The sequence below is a fragment of the Geospiza fortis genome, unplaced genomic scaffold (assembly GCF_000277835.1).
Source record: "Geospiza fortis unplaced genomic scaffold, GeoFor_1.0 scaffold11, whole genome shotgun sequence".
Classification (NCBI taxonomy): Eukaryota; Metazoa; Chordata; class Aves; order Passeriformes; family Thraupidae; genus Geospiza; species Geospiza fortis.
The window spans coordinates 3,135,338-3,157,233 of NW_005054304.1; the positions used below are offsets into that span (position 1 = coordinate 3,135,338).

General features: G+C 38.9%; 1 protein-coding gene across 1 annotated transcript in view; it reads left to right on the forward strand.

Moving 5' to 3' along the window:
* SLC10A7 (solute carrier family 10 member 7) overlaps positions 1-21,896 on the forward strand; it is a gene marked incomplete at its 5' end in the record, with an annotated part of 140,166 nt that overhangs the window by 75,129 nt on the left and 43,141 nt on the right. Inside the window, one exon of the mRNA XM_031066475.1 lies at positions 16,763-16,798. Coding sequence (XP_030922335.1) covers positions 16,763-16,798 — 36 coding nt within the window. The remainder of the gene's footprint in view (positions 1-16,762; positions 16,799-21,896) is intronic.

Genomic DNA, 21,896 nt, shown 5'->3' on the forward strand with positions numbered 1-21,896 from the left:
TGACTGGTAAAAATGCTAGCCATGGGAACCACAATAAACATGTTTGTATAGCAAGTGGTAAAAGTTGAATTGAGTGGGGTTTGTGTCATCAGCTGTCAGGGCTGGGGAAGATGAGTAGTTAACTCAGTAAGTAAAGTGTAACATTACCACTGACGGAACATTTCTTACCATTAAGCCTTCAAACTCTTATTCAGCTGTCAACACATGGGCACTTTCTGGAGCCAAATTCTCTCACGCTGTGCACTGCCTGCAGCTCGCCTGGAGCTCAACTTTGACTAAAAGTGTTGATTTCGCTCCTTTTAGCCTTGTTCCCATTTAACGTTCAAACCTGCTTCGAGTCTGCCTTTCATTCTGCAAAGTACACACGGATGTATCATCCCTCACACACTTCTGATGTGGAGTTAAGGCGCTCCAAAGATATGCTAGTAATCTTAATGAATAATTGATTAGAGAGGAGTCTGGCAGTGTTAATTGTGAGGTGCAGCTGACTGAATGCCAAAACAAAAGCTTCTTTAAATGTTTCCGAAAACCTTGTAAAGTCTTTAGCATTGAGCAACAGGGTCAGTGCACTGAAGTGGAATTTAAAGGAGGTTCTTGACTGTAATGGATTTTGACTTCCCTTTGTCATGTGCCTCAGTGCATCATTGATTGATCACTCATTTGTTAAATCAGCTGTATTTTTTGCCATTTGTCAGAGCATAGACACTCACTGCAGCCTTTTTCCCTCTAAACACGAGTTTCTTGTCTTAATAAATCACAGGTGTAAATTAGTTTTTATCTAAGATGATCAATTTTTCAAGCAGAAAGGCATGTGAAGATGGTCACAGAGAAACAAATTGTGAGCTTTTATTTTCTTAACTATTAGGAGGAAAAGGAAAGATCAGGGACACATTTTAGCTGAAACATCGATAATTCATGTCTTTAAATTCAGCTTCCAGCCAAATACTCAGAAATTATTTTATTTGGAAAGCTCTAAGTTGTGTGCATTGAAAGAGTAGTTCAAGGTTCCTGGTGTTGAGTCAGTTCTTTGAGAAATGAGCAAAGGAAAGCTCAGGGTTAAGGAACAGTCAGTGTCCTGTGTGTTTGCAGCAATGAGAGATGCTCTCTGATTAGTGGAAAGGCTAATTACCTGGAGTATGCAGGACCACTGTAGGTGCTGTGCATACCTGATTAGAGTTCTGACAGCAGGGCAGAAGAAAGAAGACCTTGAGAATGTGCCAAAAATACCCCTTTATGTAAGCAGATGCTATTACCCTTAGAAGAGAATAGTCACTTACCCAGAATGGTTATTGCTGCTAATTATAAGAATTCTCTGAGTGGGCCATCAACTTCTGAGAAATGTACTTTTATGGTATTTAATACAGCAATTACTTGTCAAATCTGGAAATGTTCATCTTGATAATCACTGCTTGCTGGATAAATGACCAAAGCAGATTTATTTGTCAGTTGTTGAGTGAGTTTCCAGTAGTTGAGAGGGACTGAAGACAAGCTAATGTTGGGAATTTTTTCAATGTTGATACTAGTAATGGAGGTAGAAGTTATTTCTTGGTCTCATGATTAAGTAAGAGTTCTTGAAAAAACATATATATGACAGAAATGCAGAGAGCCTCTGTGTCCTGCTGGGTATAGGCTTAAATGTTAGGTACTTGGAAGTCAGCTCCCTGAAGGGTTATAGTTTTAATCTTTTTGGAAAAGATTTTGAGGAGAGACAGAAAGGAACAGAAAAGAATGAGCCTCAGGAAGGCTTGGGAAGAGAAAATTCAGTCTTGTTGTCAGAAGAATTTAAAGCTTCTCATTAGCATAGAGTTTAGCACTGTGAGGAAGGGTGGAGAAAAAATCCTCAGCTCTGACAAGACCTCTTTTAAGAAACAAACTTTCCTGCTAGGGGCAGAATGCCTCCTTTCTCTGGGAGGAGCTGTAGCTGCTCAGCAGCATGGTCAGGCTTGGGTCCCACATGAGCAGCACTGTAAATTTACCACAGGGTAAATTCAGATGTAGATTTGCTGGTGAGTAGCATGACAGTGTATTTTCAGTGAATCATGATAAGCAATGGAATTATGGCTGTGATTTGGTAGGGATGCTTTGTTTTGCTGGCAGATGCACTGCAGTGACACTGCTGATGCTGCAGAGGTTGTTGCCCCCCCCAGCAGAGCCCCTTGCTCCTAGAGCCACCCTGCAGGCAGCTCAAGCAGCTGCTTTCACTTTTGTTACTGTCAGGCACTGGGGACAGTTTCCTTTCTTCTCTCACTGGCTCCCTAGGATCTATCAAAAGTGTGAATCTGAAACAAAATAAAGCTTCAGTCCACATCTTTGCTCAGCCTTTACATGTACATTTTCCTGTTTTGAGTTCTTTTAAACTGCAGCTATCAGAAAGAATAAAATAGTGCATCACCTAGTAGAGTATTGAAGTGATCATCCAAGCAATTTTCTTCTCCCTGAAGCCAGACAGCCAAAGCTTTTTATTACTGACTGACTGAACTTCCTGTGTCTGTCTGTCTAGGTTGCTAGGCCACCTCCTTGTCATGACTTGTGATGTTGGAGGCTTTTGATTGTAGGCAAACCAGAAATGCTAATTTAAGTATAATATTTACATTTGAAAACCCCTCTTACATAAGTTATATAAAAAATAACTCAGCAGTTTTATCTTTTGTGTGTGTGCATGCAAAGCTTTAGTAGGCATCTGGCAAGCAATCTTTCTACTCTTTACGTCATGTACCTTCTCAGTAAAACACCATGGCTTAAAAAAAAAAGTGTATGCCTTTAGATAGTTTGCAGCTTAGGAGCAACATCCCAAGTTATTGTTACTTTTAGCCTTAGAGGGTGGTTGTTTTTGCTCTGTGTATGAGGTAGCCTGATATCCTTTTTGTCTCATCCAGAAATGAGTGGGATGATGGCATTATGGCCTTTCAGTAATAGGGCTTTGATTTGCCCATTGGGGTGTTGTGTCAACCTGTATTATGTGCATTTGCATTGCCTGAAACTGCTTTGGAAAAGAAATGAAATAGCTGTGTGTAATTGAAAATAACCAAACCAGTTATTTTTGGCTTTGTCACTTGTGTGAGAGTATACAGTAAGACTTCAGTACAAAAAAAACCACAAAATTGTGGCTTTTTCACATGGAAATTACACTTAAAATGAAAAGGGCTGACAGTAAACTGGTAGTGAATGAACTGGTGGGTATGGATCTGTTCTCTGAAGAAACATACTCCTCAAACCTAGGCAGACAGGAGGTGTGTTTGTCATTTTCAATCAGAACCAATATTTAACACCAAGTTGAGGCCGTTTAATTCTTCCATGTTGTGGGTATTGAAACTGCCCTGTAACGGGTTACTATTAATTATTATCAGGTAATATTGAGCTGAGTGATGAGTTGGTTTTGTGATTTTCACAGTGGTAGATGGCAATGATATGCAATGTGTTATTAGGTTGCATATCACTGATTTATGTTAGATCAATCAGGCAAACAGAGCATCTGAGAACTGCTTTGAAAATTGTGTCAGTTGTTTATCTTAGTAGAGTTAAATCTTGCTGCTCTCCCTGCAATTCCCATGTTCAGGGTAGGGACGGGTAGCAAGTGATCCCGTTTAGTGTTGTACAACTTCTATGGACAAGTCCAGTCTGCCACCCACCAGGTGAAACAGTTCATGGAAAGTTTTAGGCACACAAAATAGGCACAAACAAATCTCTTGTTTGTTAAAAAATCCTAGAAACCCTCAGTAAAACTCAAAGGGCCTTAGGGATATGTTTTGTCCCTTCAGCTAACCGGGCTCTGTGAATGTGTGTGGCATGTCATTTAACTGAGTAATTACAAGGGATTCCACTTTTTAAAGGAATATATTCTTCTTGTAGAATGAGAATATTCTGCATCCAGAGGACTGAGGCTTTTGTAAATGTAAGTACACAAGTGGTCTAACCCCATACTGTGAACTTCCAGCCTTGGCAGTGGTTCTTTAGGAAGAGCTGGGGCAAAGCCTGAGAAGGAGTCACAGAGAAGCCACCTCTGGAGCTGTGGTTTCCTGAGGACAAAGTAGGCTGAAGACTCTTGCTCTGAGGAGAGGAAGGTAGAAATCTTGGATAACATCTTTTAGTTGTTCTCTTGTTTTACCTCCTGTAAAATAGAAACAGCTTCCAAGTTAAAACTGTCTTGCCATTTGAGCTCTGAAGAGCTGAAATGAAAAAAATCCTTTGTTGTGGGGGCTGTGAGGGAAATATTTTCTCTTCCTTTGGTTCCAGTCTCACACACCAGCTCCCTTCCCTGCCTAGACAGTCTCTGCTAGACTAGGACTGTTTTGTTTTCAGAAACAATTTTCCCCCTCTGGAAATATTCTGTTATGTTACTGAATCAAAGACCCACATTTCAGGGCAGAATGATTTAAATGCAAAACCAGTATTCATATCAGAGAGGGGAAAAGCAGCCTCCCTCTGATGGCAAGTTGGAGTGGCACAAACCATTCAGGAAATGGAAGTACAAAGCCAAGTTTTGTTTGCTGCCCTCCTCCCCCCCCTTTTTTTTTTTTTTTTTTTCCTGTTTGTTTCCTTGTCTGGGTGTTTTGTTGTTGTTGTTGTGGTTTTTTAAAGCAGTTCTTTAGGATGCTTTTGCCTGACGTTTTTACCTTTCCACTGTCACTTGAGCAAGAGTGTGATACTGAAACAAGGCACTCGTCTTTTCTTGAATGTGAGATCTGTGTCTAGTGAAAAACACACCAAAAAATGAACATATTTGAAGCAGATGGATTTTAAAAAAATAAATCACAAGATGCTCCAAGGGTCATATGGCATTGATAACAAGGATGAGGTTTTGGCCCATTCTACCACACATGAGACACCCCCCTGTATTTTCTTGTTGCAGATGTGCATATTCAGCACATTAAAATGTGTGCTAAGTGGATTGTGTGTTCCATGGAGATATTCAAAACAAGGCAGAAGTTTTGTGCTGCCAAACCTGTGTTTGGGCAGTAGGCTGGAGGAGGGGATCTGAGCACTCACAAAACCACAAAAAATGTCACTAGGAGAAAAGAACTTTTTACTGACTGTATAGAATTTGCAAAATTAAATATATTTAGTGTAGTCATGCTGAAGTGCATTTGGAATTAGAATTAAGAAGCAACTTTTTCTGCTATGAAATAATTTTAGAATTCTTTAAATAGGATAAGCTTTCTTTTTTAAGTAAATTATCTCAATTTAAGAATCACATTTCTGTGGTTTGGGGGTTTTTTTAGCCTTAGTGTGCTGGAGTGTGTACTTAGGATTTTGAGGCAGTTATTTTATTATCTGCCACAGAAAGGTGGTTTATGGTCCTTTTTCCTTATTCACACTCATTAATAACATATTCAACCCATGAACGAACATTCAGCGATTTATGCACACTTGAGCTCAGCTGAATACTATAACATCCCACTCTAGCCATAAAAACAGTTATCACAAGATAACATTGGGTCAGAACCTAGAGCAGCCTGCTTAAATTGTATTATTGATTGCTGCTTTCTGAAGATTTTCCTCAGTTGTGTTTAAAACATGTGCTTGTTCTTGTTTCTGGCTTCTGGAAAAGAAGGCCGGGCAATGTAATGTGAATTGAGATGTCTTGCATTTGATGCCAGGTTGGAAGTTCATGTTTATATCGTTTCATTTCTTATATAAATTGTCTCAGTTTGTCTAGTTCCAGGTTATTTGAAGACAAGGGTGTATCTTCAGTTGAGTCTTCCAAAGTGGAGACTATGTACTCATCTACTACAGAAGTTAATGTTCCTATTAACTGAATATATTAATGCAGGACTTTTTCTGGAATTTATGCAGATGTAGAAAGCAAGAAAGATTTGGGTTTACTACTGGGCTTTCAATCAGTTTAGTTTGTGTGTGTCCTGTAGACATTTTGTAGTCTGGCACCCACCCTCCCCAGGGGCTGGATTGGTAGTGTACCAGCTGGTGTGTTCTGTTTGTAAAATGTGAGATAATCACTCCTGTAAGACCACAGTCATAATGTCTGTAGAAATGTATTTGGGAACATTTGAAAATAAATAGGAAATACAAGTGCCACCTTTTTTTTTTTCATGTTTTCTAGCCCATTCATGAGGACTGTGTATTTTTCAATAATGCCATGCCTTTCACTGACTGTGTGTACATGTGTTTACATGCATTAAGTTTCTTCTTCAAGGACAACATTTATTTGATACTGAACTTGCTGGATTCCTAAGAAAATAAATCCTTTTTCCCTCTGTATAAACTGTGGTATTTGATTCCTCTTGAGTATGTACTTATTATCTTAAAATAGAAAAACCTCTCCTCCCTGAGCTCAGAACCAACATTATTGTTGAATTCTCAGGCCTAGGAGAATCCTGGTTGCATTGCAAGCAAGTGATTTTCTAATCTATATGGCTGAGGAAAACTGTTCATTTCATATAAAAAGGGTTAATCAGATTACCCCTTTTTAAATACCACTTTGCTTTGCCCTTCCTGCGTTTGCAGAAGACGACACAATCAAATGGCAGACCTGTGTTTTTGTTCCTTTTCAAAAATCCCTGACAAGCCCATGACACAGGCTACTGCTGTAGCTGTACATTTCTATTCATTATTGATGACTTGGGGCCAGGCAGCAGCACAGAACACAAGCAATATAGATTACCATACTGGGGGCTGGGTTTGGGGGTTTGTGTCTATGCATGGGCTTCTGTGCATTTGGGTTGGGTTTAGCCTTGGAAATACTCAGTGCTGAGTGGAAATCCTACCTGAGAAGAACAGTGGAAACAGATTAAATGAGCTTTGTCATGTATTTTATTAAAACAGGGCACTTGGACTAAAGATAAAACAAGGGAATGTATGAGTGAGCTTGGTCTCAAACTAATTGATAATATCTTGACTTTCCAGCAGACTTGGGAATGATCTTGAAAGGATCCTGGGGATTTGAGGGCATTTCTCACCTTACAGAGTGCAGGTAGCATGTTGGCTGATGAGACATTTTTTCTGATAAAGCCAATGTAGCCTATCTAATTCATAACAATAATTGCAGACAAACTATACTGTTGGTTTGATTTGGGGTGAGGGAGATAGTACCTGATTTCACGGATAATGCAGATAATACCCATATTTTGGGGCAGTGGAGAATTATGCCAGCACTTTAGTGATAAGTTATAGATGGTATTTCTGAATAGCAGGTCACCAAGAGACCTTTGCAATGCTAAGGAAGTGTTTTACTATTACTGATGTGTAATTAACCCTTATGGGTTTTTATTGGAACAACACTCCTGCCCATTATATAAAGGTTTTTTTTCTTCTTGCATGTGTCAAGGAGGGTTTTTACAGTGTTTACACTTGCACTGTTTGAGGTTCTTGGCTTGAAGAAGAATGAAGGAGATCAGAGTTTATTTAAACATAGTGTTTATGTTAACAAAACGTGCTTTGTTGGTGGTGTCTTTACACAGAACCTGTTCTACTTGAATAGTTTTCAATTACATGAAAAGGTATAGAAAGAAATAAGTAGAATCAATTTTGATAACAGCTTAAAATTGCTCATTTGTCTAGAATTTGCCATAGCTTTTCTCTCAGGTTTCTATAATCATTCCTTTATGCTTCTGGTTTTTTTTACACAACTGATCATCATGGCAGGAAAAGTAAAGGCACAGATTAGTTCATTCAAAGTTTCATTGATTCAAAGCTCATTATGTCAAAATAACTCTTTAAACATTGACTGGAATAAAATGGTGCCTGTTAAAGGATGGTGAGGTCCAGTCCCAGAGAATTATTGTCTTGTGAGGACCTTGCCTGTTGGAGCTGTGACCTGGGACTGTTTCAATTCTGTTTTACATGTAGAACCCTTTAAAGGAAGGCTGGTGTAGAGCATAAAAACTGCATCCTTTTCCTTTGGGAAGGAGAGGCAAGAAGCCTTCCAGTGGAAGAGTGGCACTTAGCCACTCCAAAAAGCAGTGTCACTCAAAGCAGAGTGTTTACTTAGTGTCTTCCTTCCATTTCTGCGGCTCTAGTTTCTTTTGTTGGGTCTTAGTACTCTTCAATGTGTCTCAAAATATAGAATCAACTCTCTGGCAAATTGAACAATACAATAACTTCTGTTTTATGAGGAGATTGTTTTCCCTGGAAGGTCCCACAGCACCATCTAGTGCCATCCTGTCCTAGTGCCACATGGCTTTGTGGGAGCAGAGGTGCTTAGGCTGGCATGCTTTGCTGGGAATGGCTTCTTAGTAATTGAAATTAAGATTTGCCTGTGACTTGGCATAGATACAAATACAGCAGAAATTTAGATTCTTTTAAACTTTCTTCTTCACGAAAACAGACTTAAAAATTTGATCAAAAATTACCTTTTCTTGTGAAACATGTTTGTTACTGCTACAGCATTTTTATTTTCTCTGTACAAAACAAAGGAGAAATAGTGGTGCATCCTTAACACTGCACTAATATACTTTGCACTTAAACTACACCCCAACACATGTAATTAGGTTTATTATATCCTCATTATATCTTAAACCCTTTTTCAAGGAAGGGCTGGGTTTACAGCTACAGACACCCTAATCCTACAAGTTCTGTGCCTTTCCTCCTCCTCCTGAGGTCATGCTTATATGGTGTGGAACCTGCTTGCAGTGGTAGAAATTACAGGATTACAGTGTCCAAGTGATTTTTGCAAAGACAAGGGGGTCACTCTTTGAAAAGAGTTAGGGTATGGATGATTGAAAAGTTCCTTTCTCGCTTTTATGTCTCCTGTAAGCAAGATCCACTTAATGCCAGTGTAAAAACCCCTATCCTGATGTACAGAACCTTAGTGATCTTGTTCTCTGCTGACACCCCCTGTGAAATTTATTTGAATAGGAACAGACAATGATTTAATCAGCTGGAATTAGGAAAAATATTTGCATAGGATGAAATTTTAAAAGGCTACATTGCGATGGAAAGTAAAGGAGAGGAATAAAGTCTTGAGGCCAGGAGTGCTGGTCAGCAAAAGCAACTGAAGAGGAAATGAGAAGAGGAAAATGTAGCTCCAGCAGGCTCGATAGTTTCCTTGAAGTCACTGAAGATAGCAACAAGAGAGCTGGGTTATATGCATTGCACCAGAGAGAGGCAAGAAAAAATTGCAGGAAGGTGTTACAAGTGTGGTGGATCTGACTTGATCCTGTTCCAGAAACGTGAGCAAAGGCCCACTGGAACCTCCTTGGTCACACACAGAGCTGTGGAGCTGCTGCAGAGAGGATGCAGCACCTGCAAAGTGTAGCCAGAGGCAGCACCCAGGATCCCACCTGTTGTAGAATCTACTCCACACCCTGCCAGCCAGCTCCCCCCTCACTGATGGTTTCAGGCCATTTGATGGAAATGGTCATTTCCACCTCTGATTGAGACTTGTGGTGTATTTTGTGCGTCATTCCAGATATTACTCCTGTATTGCCTGCAAAGCACCGAGAAGTTTTCCTAATTGCTTTAAAACTTCAGGATCCTTACTGCTGTGTTCTGAACTATTCTGTGGCTGTGTAAGAAACACATTTCTAATGTGTTTAAGATGCCCTCTGCTGGGAAAGCCAGGCAAACTGGGCTTATCTCTAGTTTCACCTTTCTAAAATACTCTTTTCTTATTCTTGGCTTAACACTCAATCTGATACCAGAAACCCCCCCCCTTCAACCTTACTGAAAAGAATGCTCTTTCCTTTTGGATTTATTCTTTACGCTTCATCTGTGACAAGTGTGGTGGTGTTACTGCTGGTAGTTCAGATCATGGCATTTCTTGTTTCTCTGATCTGTTTTGTTGAAAGAACTGAACTCTGGCTGCTCACATTCCTTTTGATTCCATTTTTTCACACTTGTAAAAAATGTAGGCAAGAGAAACATCTGCAAATAGTAATTATTAATAAATATTGGAAATGCTTTTGATTTCTGCTGTTATCTGATGCTGGTAAGTTTTTTAATATCACCTCATAATTCTTTTTTTTTTTTTCAAATTAATGTCCCTTCCCACAACTGGGGGCACTAGATTAATACAACAGAACAAAGGTATAACAATGTCTGGAATAACTCACAAAGTCCTCTGCGTAATCTCATAGTTGATATGAAATCTGGTTTATTTTGCCCCTGCTGATAAATCAAAAGCCATTTGACATAGTGCTTCTAATTTTGCAGTTTTGTTATTAAAATCTAATATTGGCCTAATTGGATGAGTTACAGCTATTGCTGTGGTGTTTATTTTTAATTATAGTTGAATTAGGGTTACATAGAATTGTATTTTCAATTTTGTATTGTAGTCTGTAATCTTGGTAGGGTACAATATTTATCATTTTACCAAAAACATATGAATTTATTTTCAATATCTTTTCAGATTTTCCTCTTATTTATTATGGGGAGAATGGGTGTATTAAGCATCCCAAAAAGCTTCAGTTCATAAGCCTTTGTTCTCCCCAGCTTTCAGAATGGTCATTTCATATAGAACAAGACAAAGAGCTTAATTACATATTTTATTTTGAATAATTGCAGTCGTATAAGCCTTCTCAGAACCAACAATGTCATTAGAGTAGCTGACAGAAGAGGGATGTATAGTAGGAGTTTTACACTTGAAATTATTGTGAAAATAATTGAATTGAAAACAAAAGGCAAGTAATTGTCTGACACCAGGAGTTTCTGTGATGTCCATGGGGGAGCAATACAGGGACACAAGTTGCATCTTGGGGAAATTACTGAAATTATAGTAATATGAGAAAGCTGTAATTTAATATCTGAGTTTGCAAGAGATAAATTCAAACATTTATGTTATTTACATGGGGGCAAAGTTCAAAACGGGGCAAACATGTTTTATTTTGAAAATCAATTTCAACATCTCAATCAACAGAAATTTATCATCTCTGCTGGCATCTTTAAGTAAGTCAAATGAACAGCATAGCTTGTATAGCCATGCTTACAAATATTAAAAGCTATTTAAAGATCCCATAAAAAGAGAGTCTCTCAAGGAGGTTCCTGCAGCCACTGGATCCAAATACTACGGCACTGAAATGTTTTTGGAATAATTTCAGTTAAAAACTTGCAATCTTCATCCTCAAATGACTTAGTACCTAAAAACTGAGATATGTGAAATTCACAGTTACCTCTGCAGCTGTTATCAGGCCCTTTTCTGTTTTGCCGCTTCTGCATCCAGTGCCTACTTGTGGTTTCACAAGAACTTGCCTGGTCCCAGCCTGGCTTTTAGTGGGTTTTGCCCTTCTGGTTTGGAACCAAGTGTGTATATTTAGCATAGGGATTTTGTCCTTGATCTGTGGCGTCTGTCAAGAGGTTCTGCATAGTTCTAAAACTGTATGGGGACAGGTGGAAAAAGGGAGAAGAATTGCTGAGGATTTTGGTGTGTGAAAACCACGTTTTAACAGATGGACTCATTCTGTATATGATATCTAAAGTTCACATTACTGCAAAGCAGTATGACATGGGAGTACACTTTTAATCAGTTTATTTGAGATGATGAATAATGTGGTATCACAGGTAATAAACAGTGTATTTACTCAGGGGTGATGCTGTGAAGTGGAACTGTGACCAGTCTGAGGGGGGTGAGGGCAGTGGGAGTCTTGTGCTCCTTGGTTTGAATAGACTGAGAGTTGGCTCTGAGTGCTGCTGTGCTCTTTACAATTTCTGTCATGTTAGTGAAAACACTGAACAGTCAGCTTTTCCATCTTTAGGAGTGCCTACTTTTTCTTTTGTGATTTTTTTTTGAGAATATCTGTATTCTGTAAGAACTTTGGTATTAGCTGTCCTGCTGCTCACAAGCATGCCTAATTCAGAGCTAGAAGAAGGGTTGGTTTTTTGGTTTTTTTTTTTTTTTTTTTTTTTTCTGGTAAAAGGGTTTTCTTTTTAAAATGTAAAACATTATAAAGTTGTCTGCAAACTTGTTAAAAATAAAGGAAAAAAATTTGAAAACGCACTTCCACACACAAAATCAAGGGAAAAAAAGACATAAGAAATAGAAATAACACATATTTTGACATAAAGTTTCACTCTCATTGTAATTGTAGAAACTACAGTTTAGTGTTTGGAAATTTTTTTTATTTGTGTGTTGGGTGGTGAAGTGGCATGTGCAGGCTGTGGTTTTTTGATGTTATTAACTACATATTCTAACCAACTGAGCTCATATTTATTTTGATTGATTTTTTTTTCCTAAAAGTGTCAGGAACTCTAGAGATAAATACTTAAATTTGAGAAATACTGCCGTACACAGAAGAAGACTGAGTTTCATTTCTCATTTATGCTTGTCTTCTGATGAAATTATCCAGTGTTCATAAGCTTTTTTCTGACACCTTACCCCATCAGTAGCATGGAAATGCTGCCCTGTAAGTTTTTATGTAACACTGCTTACAATTCTTCTTCTTTTGTGTCCTGCTCTGATGAGGCATTCAGGAGCCTCTATAACATTAGGCACAAGTAGGAAATAGATTTCAGAAAATACACATTTGTTCAGAGCCTTGATTACAAACCCCATTTTCTCCTTTCCAGCCCTGGTTCTTTAGGCAAATCAGACATGACTTTGGTTAAGGCTTTTCTCACTGTACTGATGACCTGTAAGAATGATGAAAAATTGCATGGGAAATTTGTGGGTAAAGGAAACTAAGGAAAGTTCACATGTATTTCATGCCTCATTACAATAATCCCTACTTGTCTTCTACCATGTGTCCCTCTGGATCTGTGCCCACCTCCCTCTTCCTATTTGCATAATTTCTTAATGATTTGCCACCATAGTTTCAAATTCATTAGGTGGCTTCCCTTCCCTGTCTGATTTGGCAGCCAGTTCCATGTATTGATTTTATGTATTCTTTTGGAGGATAAACACCTCTTAATACCTGCTCTACAGCAATGTTGCACTGGATGAAACCTATAGAAAACCTCTTAGCAACTTTATCTAATCAAAGCAAATAACAATTAAATGGCTCTCCAAGTACATCCTTGCTGTTTACATGTATGTTGCTGTACATGCTTGCACACACAAACCTGGATTTAAACTCTTAAATAAAATCAGTTTCATGATCTTTACTGTGGGGAGATGTTTCCAAGTATCTGACTCTTCAGACTCCTATGTTGTATCAGTGTCTCATGTCAGGCTGAGATTTTTTTTCCTGCCCTTTCCACTAAAATCATTGAAATATATTCAGTCAGTCTTTCACATCAGAGGTGTAAATGGATTTCTTGAAAGTTTTTCTGCAGATAGCAAACGACAGTCACTTTACAACTTTGACTCCATTGTGGGCAGCAGTTGGGAAGCCTAACACTCCACCCGAACTTTGAAGATGCTAAAACTGTGTAATGACCTTGCATTCTCAAGGGCAGATGCTCAGCTTTTGCTGGAAGTGCTAATCTACAATCTGTTTATCTCCATACACTATGTATTTGACAGCACTTGCCTGGAAAGCAAGGCAGGGAAAAGCATTGTCAAATTTAGTTCCATTTTCCTCTCTGATGGTCTCAGTGTCCAATAGACTTAGAAATGGTCATCTTTATTTTGATTTTTAGCTTCCTTTGTGCTTCTCAGCCAGTTGCAATCTTAGAAAGCAGCCACAGTGCCAGTGTCAGAATATTCTCATCTTTGTGAAGCCTCTGCTGGAGAGTGAGCTGGGCTCTGGAGCAACTGTTTGCTTCCACATTTTCTTTATTCTTAGTGAATCAGACTTTGGGCTTTACATTCAAAATGTAAATTGTCTCCTGTATTTTCTGTCAGTAGGCTTTGGACTTGAACTGCTCTATTTATTATTCTTTAGTGGATATGAATTGAGATGCATCGCATAATGCTCAGGAGCATGTTGAGGAGCATGTTCCTAATGAAGAGGTAATGTGTCAAAGCAGGGTGCTGTGTGCAGGGAAAGGTAATGCCTCTTGTTAGGCATAAGCCCTTCTTCATATCTGGGGCAGGATCCTGAAGAGAAGGGCTTCAGCTCATAAAAGCACATCAGTGTTTCCAGGTTAACCTATAGATGGGCTTTGCATCCCCAAAGTCTGTTCTTCAGCACTTCCATCAGTTGGTTGGGTAACAGAGGTTCCCTCCCTGAATAAATCCTGCTTTGCTTGCCCCTTTAAAGCATCAGCCACCACTGCACTACTGACTGAGAAGAAATCCCCTTTGGTTTTAATGTGAACCCTGTGGTTTTTCAAACTGGCACTCCTTATCAAAATAAAACATTAACATAAGATTACTCTGATTCAGCAACAGCATCTATTTTTTAATATGAACTTGTCTGTTCTGTCAGGTAATTGTTTAGCTTCCCAGGGAATCGTGTGTGTGTTGCAAAATGGAAAAGTTCAACCTTGTAAATCCTTTCTGTGGTGAGGCAACAGGAAACCCACTTCTGATTATTAAGATCACCAGGTTAAATAGCAAAATTTAATAACAAATTACTAAAATTGACCTTTTGAATGCTAGGTTTGCAGCATGCTCATTCAGGAATCTCTTTATGAGGTATAGGAGGATTCTCTTGCTCCCCACTTACAGAATTACAAGAAGTGTTGCTGTCACAGAAGTGCAGTTTCCTTTTGTGGCTTTGAATTAGCAGTGGCTGTTGCCCACTGTGTTAATATCGGCAAGCTTCTGAAGTAATTCAATAGCAAGTCGCAGCTCCCATCCCAAGGAGGAAGGACAGAATCTTGATTTATCAACAAGATAGAGAGAAAGGTTGGTTTGGTTTGGTGTGGGTTTTTACCTTTGCCTTTTTTTTTTTTTTTGGTAAATTATAAAACCCTGCTGAGGCACGAAGCACGTAAGAAATAGCTAATGGTGCTGAATCAATGAGTTTGTTCAGGTTCAGAGGAGAGCTGGCTGTGCTCTCAAGCTGGCACTGTGCTCTCTCCTCCCTGCACTCAGGAGGAGTATGGGGAGTATGGGATGCTTTCAGATCACTTCCTGCTCCATCCATGCTCCTCCTCACTTGTGCAAAAGCCTGGAGGTGGAACCCTGCTGCAGTGGGGTTCTGCCCTCCCAAAATTAGAGGAGGCTGAGGGGACACTCAGGCACTTGGTCGTGTCTGGTAGCATTTGAGGTGTGCGGTGTACCTGTCAGTGGGGAAAGGGAAGAAGGGCAAGGTGTGGCTCATGTACTCGTGGCAGCTGTCCCTAAAAGCTGGGCTTTGGTCACTGATGCAGTGACTGTGTTGTCCCTGCATTACACAGATCTTGCAGTCAGCTCTTCCTCACAGATTCTGCTGAATGCAAGTGTCAGTTCAGTCCTTGATGCCTCCTCCCTTCCCCAACTTTTGTTTCTTCCTCTCCAGCTGCTGTACTTGAACACCTATATTTCTTCATATCTGTTATCTGCACTTTGGTCTAAACCTCCTGTAAATTGTGAGTGACTCCCTGAAGCAATTCTTCCTGCTTCTACTTCTCTTTCCAGTCTTTTATGATCTATCTCAATTGTGATATTTGCAAAAAGATAAATTATTATGGATATCTGGGCTGTGGGGCAGTGAGATATGGCATATATTATTTATTTTGAAATATGTTTTTAAATTCTGCAGAGGCTTCAAGTTGCACAGCTTAACTGTTGCCTCCTTGATCCTTCCTGTCTGCTATAATTTGTGGCATTTATTTGTTGCATTTTGTTTTAGGAACACAATAGGAACTCTCTGTGGCTGATTGTCTGAATCTGTGATTTTTTGTGGACCCAGAAAGCAAATACAAAACTAGTTGTTTCAGGCTTTTCTTTATATTTTCTTCCAAGAGATTGAAGTGAAGCCATGTTACTCAAGGTTAAGTGAAAAGTAGGTGACAACTAGGTTTTTTTGTTCAGTTGTTTTTCACTTGTAGCTAAATAAAACATAAAATAAGCACCCTTTCAGATAAATGTGAGTGTGTTTTAGACCTTTGTCCAATTTTTTTTTTAATAAAGTTTGTGAATAGCTGGAAAGCTAGCTGTTCTTGTGACCTATCTGGATGAAGAGTAGTCCTGGCCTAGAGAAGTTCTGAGCCAGCTCTATGAATTAGCATGCATTAAATGATGGAATCATTTTATTGAGCAATAATAAAATATTGAAGTCAGATGGAAGGATGATGGGGAATTGCTGTTTGCAGCTATGAAAGTGATGCATGTCATGTTAACTCCCAACCCAAACAACTCATTCTAAGATTTGCTTTCATGAAACTTAAAATCCTCTATTTTGTCCAATCATCAGCTTTAAACCTGTTCCTTGTCAGTGAAGACAACAAATCTTTTTGCTTGCATCTGCCTGGGGGATGTGGAAAGCTGAGGTGGTCCTGTGTGATTAAATTAGATGAAAGACTTGCCTTCTACCAGTGAGACATGAAGTCTAATCAAGTGAAATGAGTTTTGAGATCTCAGCTCATTTCCTTGGGGAATATCTGCTTACATTACACAGTCACGACACCTAATTCATCACAGTTGAGGCAGCTTCTGCTCAGAAGAGGACCTGGGACTGGGTGCCATGGGACTTGATCAAGCCTCTCCCTAAGGAGGAGCTGCTTAGTGAAGTTAAAGATACAGCACACTGAGGGAAGAGCTTTAATATGGTTTTTTTAAAATAAATGATCCATATTTCTGTATATCAGAATATATATCTGTACATTTTAGAACAGAGGGACTTAGATGCAAAAAGGTAAAAAAAGGTATTTGGTACTGAGTGTAGTTTATAAAATGATTGCTGCATGAATGTTAAAGTACATGCTCAGTGAAGAGCAAAGTAGAGCTTGTTACTTAATTTCTGTGGTGTTAAATGATGTTTGTGTATTTCCATGTACTAAGCTAAGAAAGTTAAGATTGTTCTGCCTCCCTGACTAACAGACTGTTTTTGTTTGTTTCTTCCAGGGCATTGTTATAACTCCACTTCTGCTTTTGCTTTTTGTAAGTATCGTGATATATTAATATACATTTACTGGGTAATCTTGCACCTATTAGACATTATGTTTAAGATCTAAGTTTGGCTGGTTTTCACAATGCATAAATAATGAAGAAGATTTTTCTGGTCAATATTTGAAATGAGCTGCCTCCCAGGAAGGCCATCAAAATGTATCATGATGTATTTATCTATACATACACTTCATTCTGAGATGACCAAAAGCTGTTGCTCTTACAAAAGTATAAAATCCTATGCTGTTAGTCAGGCTGGGTAAAATACAAACACTTGCCAGGTAAGGAGATAACTCGGTTAGGAGAGCTCTTGGAGAGCTTTCACTTGCAGGAGCTGGACAGGATTGCACTGATCTGAAGTGGATGAGAAGAACTGGAAAAGCACGACTCAGATAAACAGAGCCTTGCTTTTGGGCAACTAAGCCCATGAGTATCTTTGTGGTAGAGACAAGACAGATTACTGGAGCCCCTGTGCCTCACTAAATGTAGTGCTGCTTCCTTCCTGTTAGATCAATTGTCACCCTTCAGGAGGGCCTTGGGTCCTGGCAGCTCGTGGTAGAGAGAAAGGGAGGAGGCCAAGCTCTATCTTCATGTTTTATAAAGGCAAGGATATTAGCATACAATGGAGAGGCTTTTGCAGGTGGGTGGTGGTGTTTGGTAAATCCCTGGTCAGATAGGAAGTCTTGGTGCTTGAGGATTTGCTGGCACAGCTGGTGTGGTGTGGTGCAAGCTGCTGAGAGCTGGGGCTTTGTGAAGAGTGTGGAATATAAGCTGAAGCACTTCAAGAATTTCAAGGAAGACATACATTTTCTTTTATGTTTGTCTTACTGATGGCTTTGTATGTAAGTCAGCACACTGGAAAGGGGGGGAAGTGGGAAGTTGGTCTGAAACAATTTGTAAGTGGCATGCAAAGGATGCACTGTTTATAGCAGGGATGCTTAAGCAACATATGGGCTATATACAAATATAGCAGTATAAACTGGGATAAATAGTACGGTGAGAGTGGCTGTAACATCAGCTACTGCCTCACAATAACTGTGTGGGAAGAGTTTTATTTTACCAGAACAAATTGTAATTCACTGATGTAGCTGTGTTTACACACAAACTGCTTTGACCATATTGTACATATTGATACACACCAGCAAAGCTTTCTCGTACACCTGGAACCATAGACTTACTCTAGGTTGAAAAAGATAACTTTCCTTTCAAAAAAGACAGATGGTTTGTTGTTCTTGAACTAAATATGTTGATTCAGGATGGTCTGCCTCACTGTTTTCCAGTCCTCTTCTCTCTTGTATGTAGAAAGTGTTTCTTCCACAGGCATTCATTCAGAGACCTGTGCCCATGTTTCTAAGTGAAACTTCAGCTCTTTTTACTTTTGCTCACTGTCAGCTTTCCCTGTGCTTTACCTCACTAAGTTTGGGGCACTGAATACTCAAAGTGGCTATTTTCTGCAGAAACTGAGATGTTGAGGAAAGATCTCTAAATATTTTCAGTCAAGATAAAGTTCTTTTGTTTGGTGTCTTTATAGGCAGATAACAAGATATTCTGCCCCATAAATTGCAGTTTTCACTATTACTTCTCAGAGGAGGTGGCAAAACTTCATGTGTGCAAGAAAAGGAAGGCAAATCATGTCTCTGTTCTTCCTACCAGCCCTGGAAACATTTGTATGAGAAGTGTGTAAAATTCACATCAATTATTAGGTGGTTTGTGACATGACTCGGACTTGTTATTCTTGAGGAAGATACACACATGAATTGCTTTGTCATCAGAGCAATAAACAAACTAGTCTGGGGATGAGGGGAGTTACAAGAACTGTGGGGTTTTGTCACAGAGCCCAAAACTTGAGGACTTCTGTTGTGCTATGTAAATATTTAAAACTTCTTGAGGTCTCTGTTGAGGGTTTCACAGATGAAGAGCAGGATTCTGGTCAGCCCCGCAGCACACCTTGCTAAGAGGAGGTCTGCCCTCTCTGAAGGTTCAGTTTATCCTGTGGTAGGTATTTGGGACAGCTGAATGTGCACAACCCAAGTTTCCATGTCCTGTGACAGTCTGTGGTTTGGACTGCTGAAACCCTTTTTTCATGTGAACCTCTCTAGTTTTTCTCTGAGTGTCCTTGATACATCTGGCCTGGTGAGCACATAGTGGATTCAAGCACACAGCTCACATGTTTCTGTGTGCTTGCTTACAACCTGCAGCTCCATCATTTCTTGTTGGACTGTGGAGTTACTGTGCAGTGAGAAACACGGACTAGAAAAGTCCTGGTTTCCTTCTCTGAAGCATTCAGCATAGTCATGCAACTTAGCCTTAATGCTTAATTAATACAGGGTGGAATTTTCAACTTTCAAAATAAAACTTCCATTTACCTCTGCAATAACTGAGCTGAGCTGCTGAATGCTATTCATGGGCCTTTCAAGTCAACATAATCAATGAATTTTAGTTCCTGAATCTGCTACTCTTGAGCATTAACTCTTCCACTGAGTTGTGCTATGATAGTCTGAATGTTCATATTTGTTATTCTCCCTGTGTAGAGTGCATAAAATACCTTTAGAGCTGCCAGAAATAAAATACATTGTTGTCTATTAGCTTCTTTTTGTTATATAGCTTAACCTGAGGTAGCAGTTATTGTTTTCATTTTGCCCTGTGTGCACCAGAGAATATAATGTTCTGAGCTGTCTTTTTGTTCATAATTGCCCAGTAATGTAAATATAAATTGTCTAAACAACATTGATAAAGGCATGTTGAAGCTGTAATAAATAATGCATTTAATGCAAATAATTTATCATCTTAAGTGAATGGTGTTGAAGAGGAAGTCAGTTACATTTCTGAAAAATATATTTCTGCTATGAAACTTCTGGTGTAAATCTTAATCAAAATTAACGTTCTAAGAGGTTCAGATTATTTTAATGAAGGCTTAAATGCCGTGCCTGTAATTACTGGACTGTATGAAGATGCTTAGCTAAACTTTATAAAATTTATAAAGAATATCTGACTTTGTCACAGATACCTCTAATTAACATTTTGCCTGATAAGAAGCTATTGAATCTTTCTTCCCAGTTATGTTAATCAGCATTATCATCATCTTCATGTTAACCCTTGTTATTAACAGTTAATATGCCATATTCCCAGCAAAGATGTTACAAATGGCCAATATCCCATAAACTGTATATAACTGGAGCTCATATATGGGGTGAGCAGAAACAAAGCAAGTTAAATCAGTTTCAAGTTAGCATGAGGTGATGCTGTTTGATATTTCTTTGCAGCATTCTGCAATGCTTCATTAGCAATGATTAGGAGGCTGTGTACCAAAGCATTCAGAGAATGAGGCTGTCCATGCCCCTCTTGTCACTTTGCACACTTGGAGAGTAACAGATCCATCATGAACATTTTTAAAGCAGAAAAAGAAGTTTTGTTTTCTCCAAGGTTAGTTATCAAAGTAGCAGAAATCTTAAGTGTGTGAATCTATGTACTTCTATTGAAAGCCATCAAAAATGTTAGAGATAAGTCAGTATTTTACATTTTTATATACTTCACTATCTTCAGAAGCATGCCTGCAGAGCAGTTAAAGACCCGATACAAAATTCATGTGTATTTTTAAAGATACACTTGGCAAACCCTCTGTGGGACTGTCAGACATTACTCCCCCTTTAGCTCCTTTGCCAATAAAACTACCAGGACATTTGTGTCAAAACAGGATCTTTCCAAGGCTTTATGAGCTTGGTCCTGTTCTTGATTCCTGAATTTTTGTTTTTATGTTGGCAATAGTGGTGATGTCATAAGTACTAGAAAGTAGCACTGCTGAAATAATTCAGGAGTGGATAAGTGAAGGAAATTTGGTGCAAGTAGCACAGAGAAAAGTGAAATAAATAAAGTGAAATTAGAGGCTGATTTAAATGCTGAGGAGCTTTCACTTGTATTCACAATCTTTAAATTAAACTATGGGTCCAAAAGTTGTTGATACTTCTCAGATTTTTTTACCGAGTCTACTACCATCCCATTAATCCAGATAAATCTGTTTGTTGAAAAGAGCTGTCAGTACTTTTTTGTTTTTAAAGAGAACTTCTACACACTATGCCTTGTTTTTCTTCTCAAGCACTTGGTAAATGAGAGTTGATACCAGTCAAATGAATCGTTAAATATGCAAATATCTTAGTAGCTGGAAAGCCTTGGAAGTTGATAAGGAAGTTGCAGCTAATGGATTTCACTGGTATGTGACAAAAGGCTGATTATGGTGGGGGGGGAAGGGAGGGGGAGCAGCACAGTGCATTAGCTATTAACAGATCAACTCATTCATGTGGAAGATTTAAAGTGCATCGTTATTTCTACCTGGTTATTTACCTCACTGTTTCCTTTCTTCTTTAATCATTGGGAAAACAAAATTCTCTGATCTGATCCAGACTCCTTACAATTAACTAGAACTTTTCAATGACTGCTGTGAAATATTTACTTAATCATTTTATTGCTTTTTTCACATACATCTTTTATGGGTTTGCTATTTAAATTGGAACAAGTAGCAGAGAATAATAGGGACCCTCCTTGTTCTTGACTCACACACAAGATACTGTAGGTTTTTCTAGGTGCTTTTCTAGGTGTTATTGCTCTTGAGATTTTCGTCTATGTAAAAGTAGGGGAGCCTTTCTAGTGCACAACCTGCTCCAACATGGGCAGAAGTTAACCACACATCTTTAATAGGATCATAGAACTAGACTACCAGGAGATTCCCAGCCTGACTCATCCAATCCTCCTCTTTTCCTGCAATTCACCTCAGAACTGAACATGATCCAACCTAAACATAAGGATTTTTGCTCTCCCTCCACCCTTGCAGTACTAGAAACTTGTGTCTCTGATGAACAGAAAACTAATTTCCAGTAAGTACTGGTTAAAGATGTGTAATCCATTTGTCTTTGTTGCCAGTGTTATACATCTGGATAGCACTTCTCTGAAATTTATCACCCTGGCTCGGACTTTCTCTTTGCCAGCCTTCAGTCAGCTAGGCTAAACAAGACATGCATTTCTAATCTTTGAATTCATAAAACAAATCCCTTAATCTGAGGTGTTTTGTGCACCTGCTCCAGGTTTAATTCCATCTTCA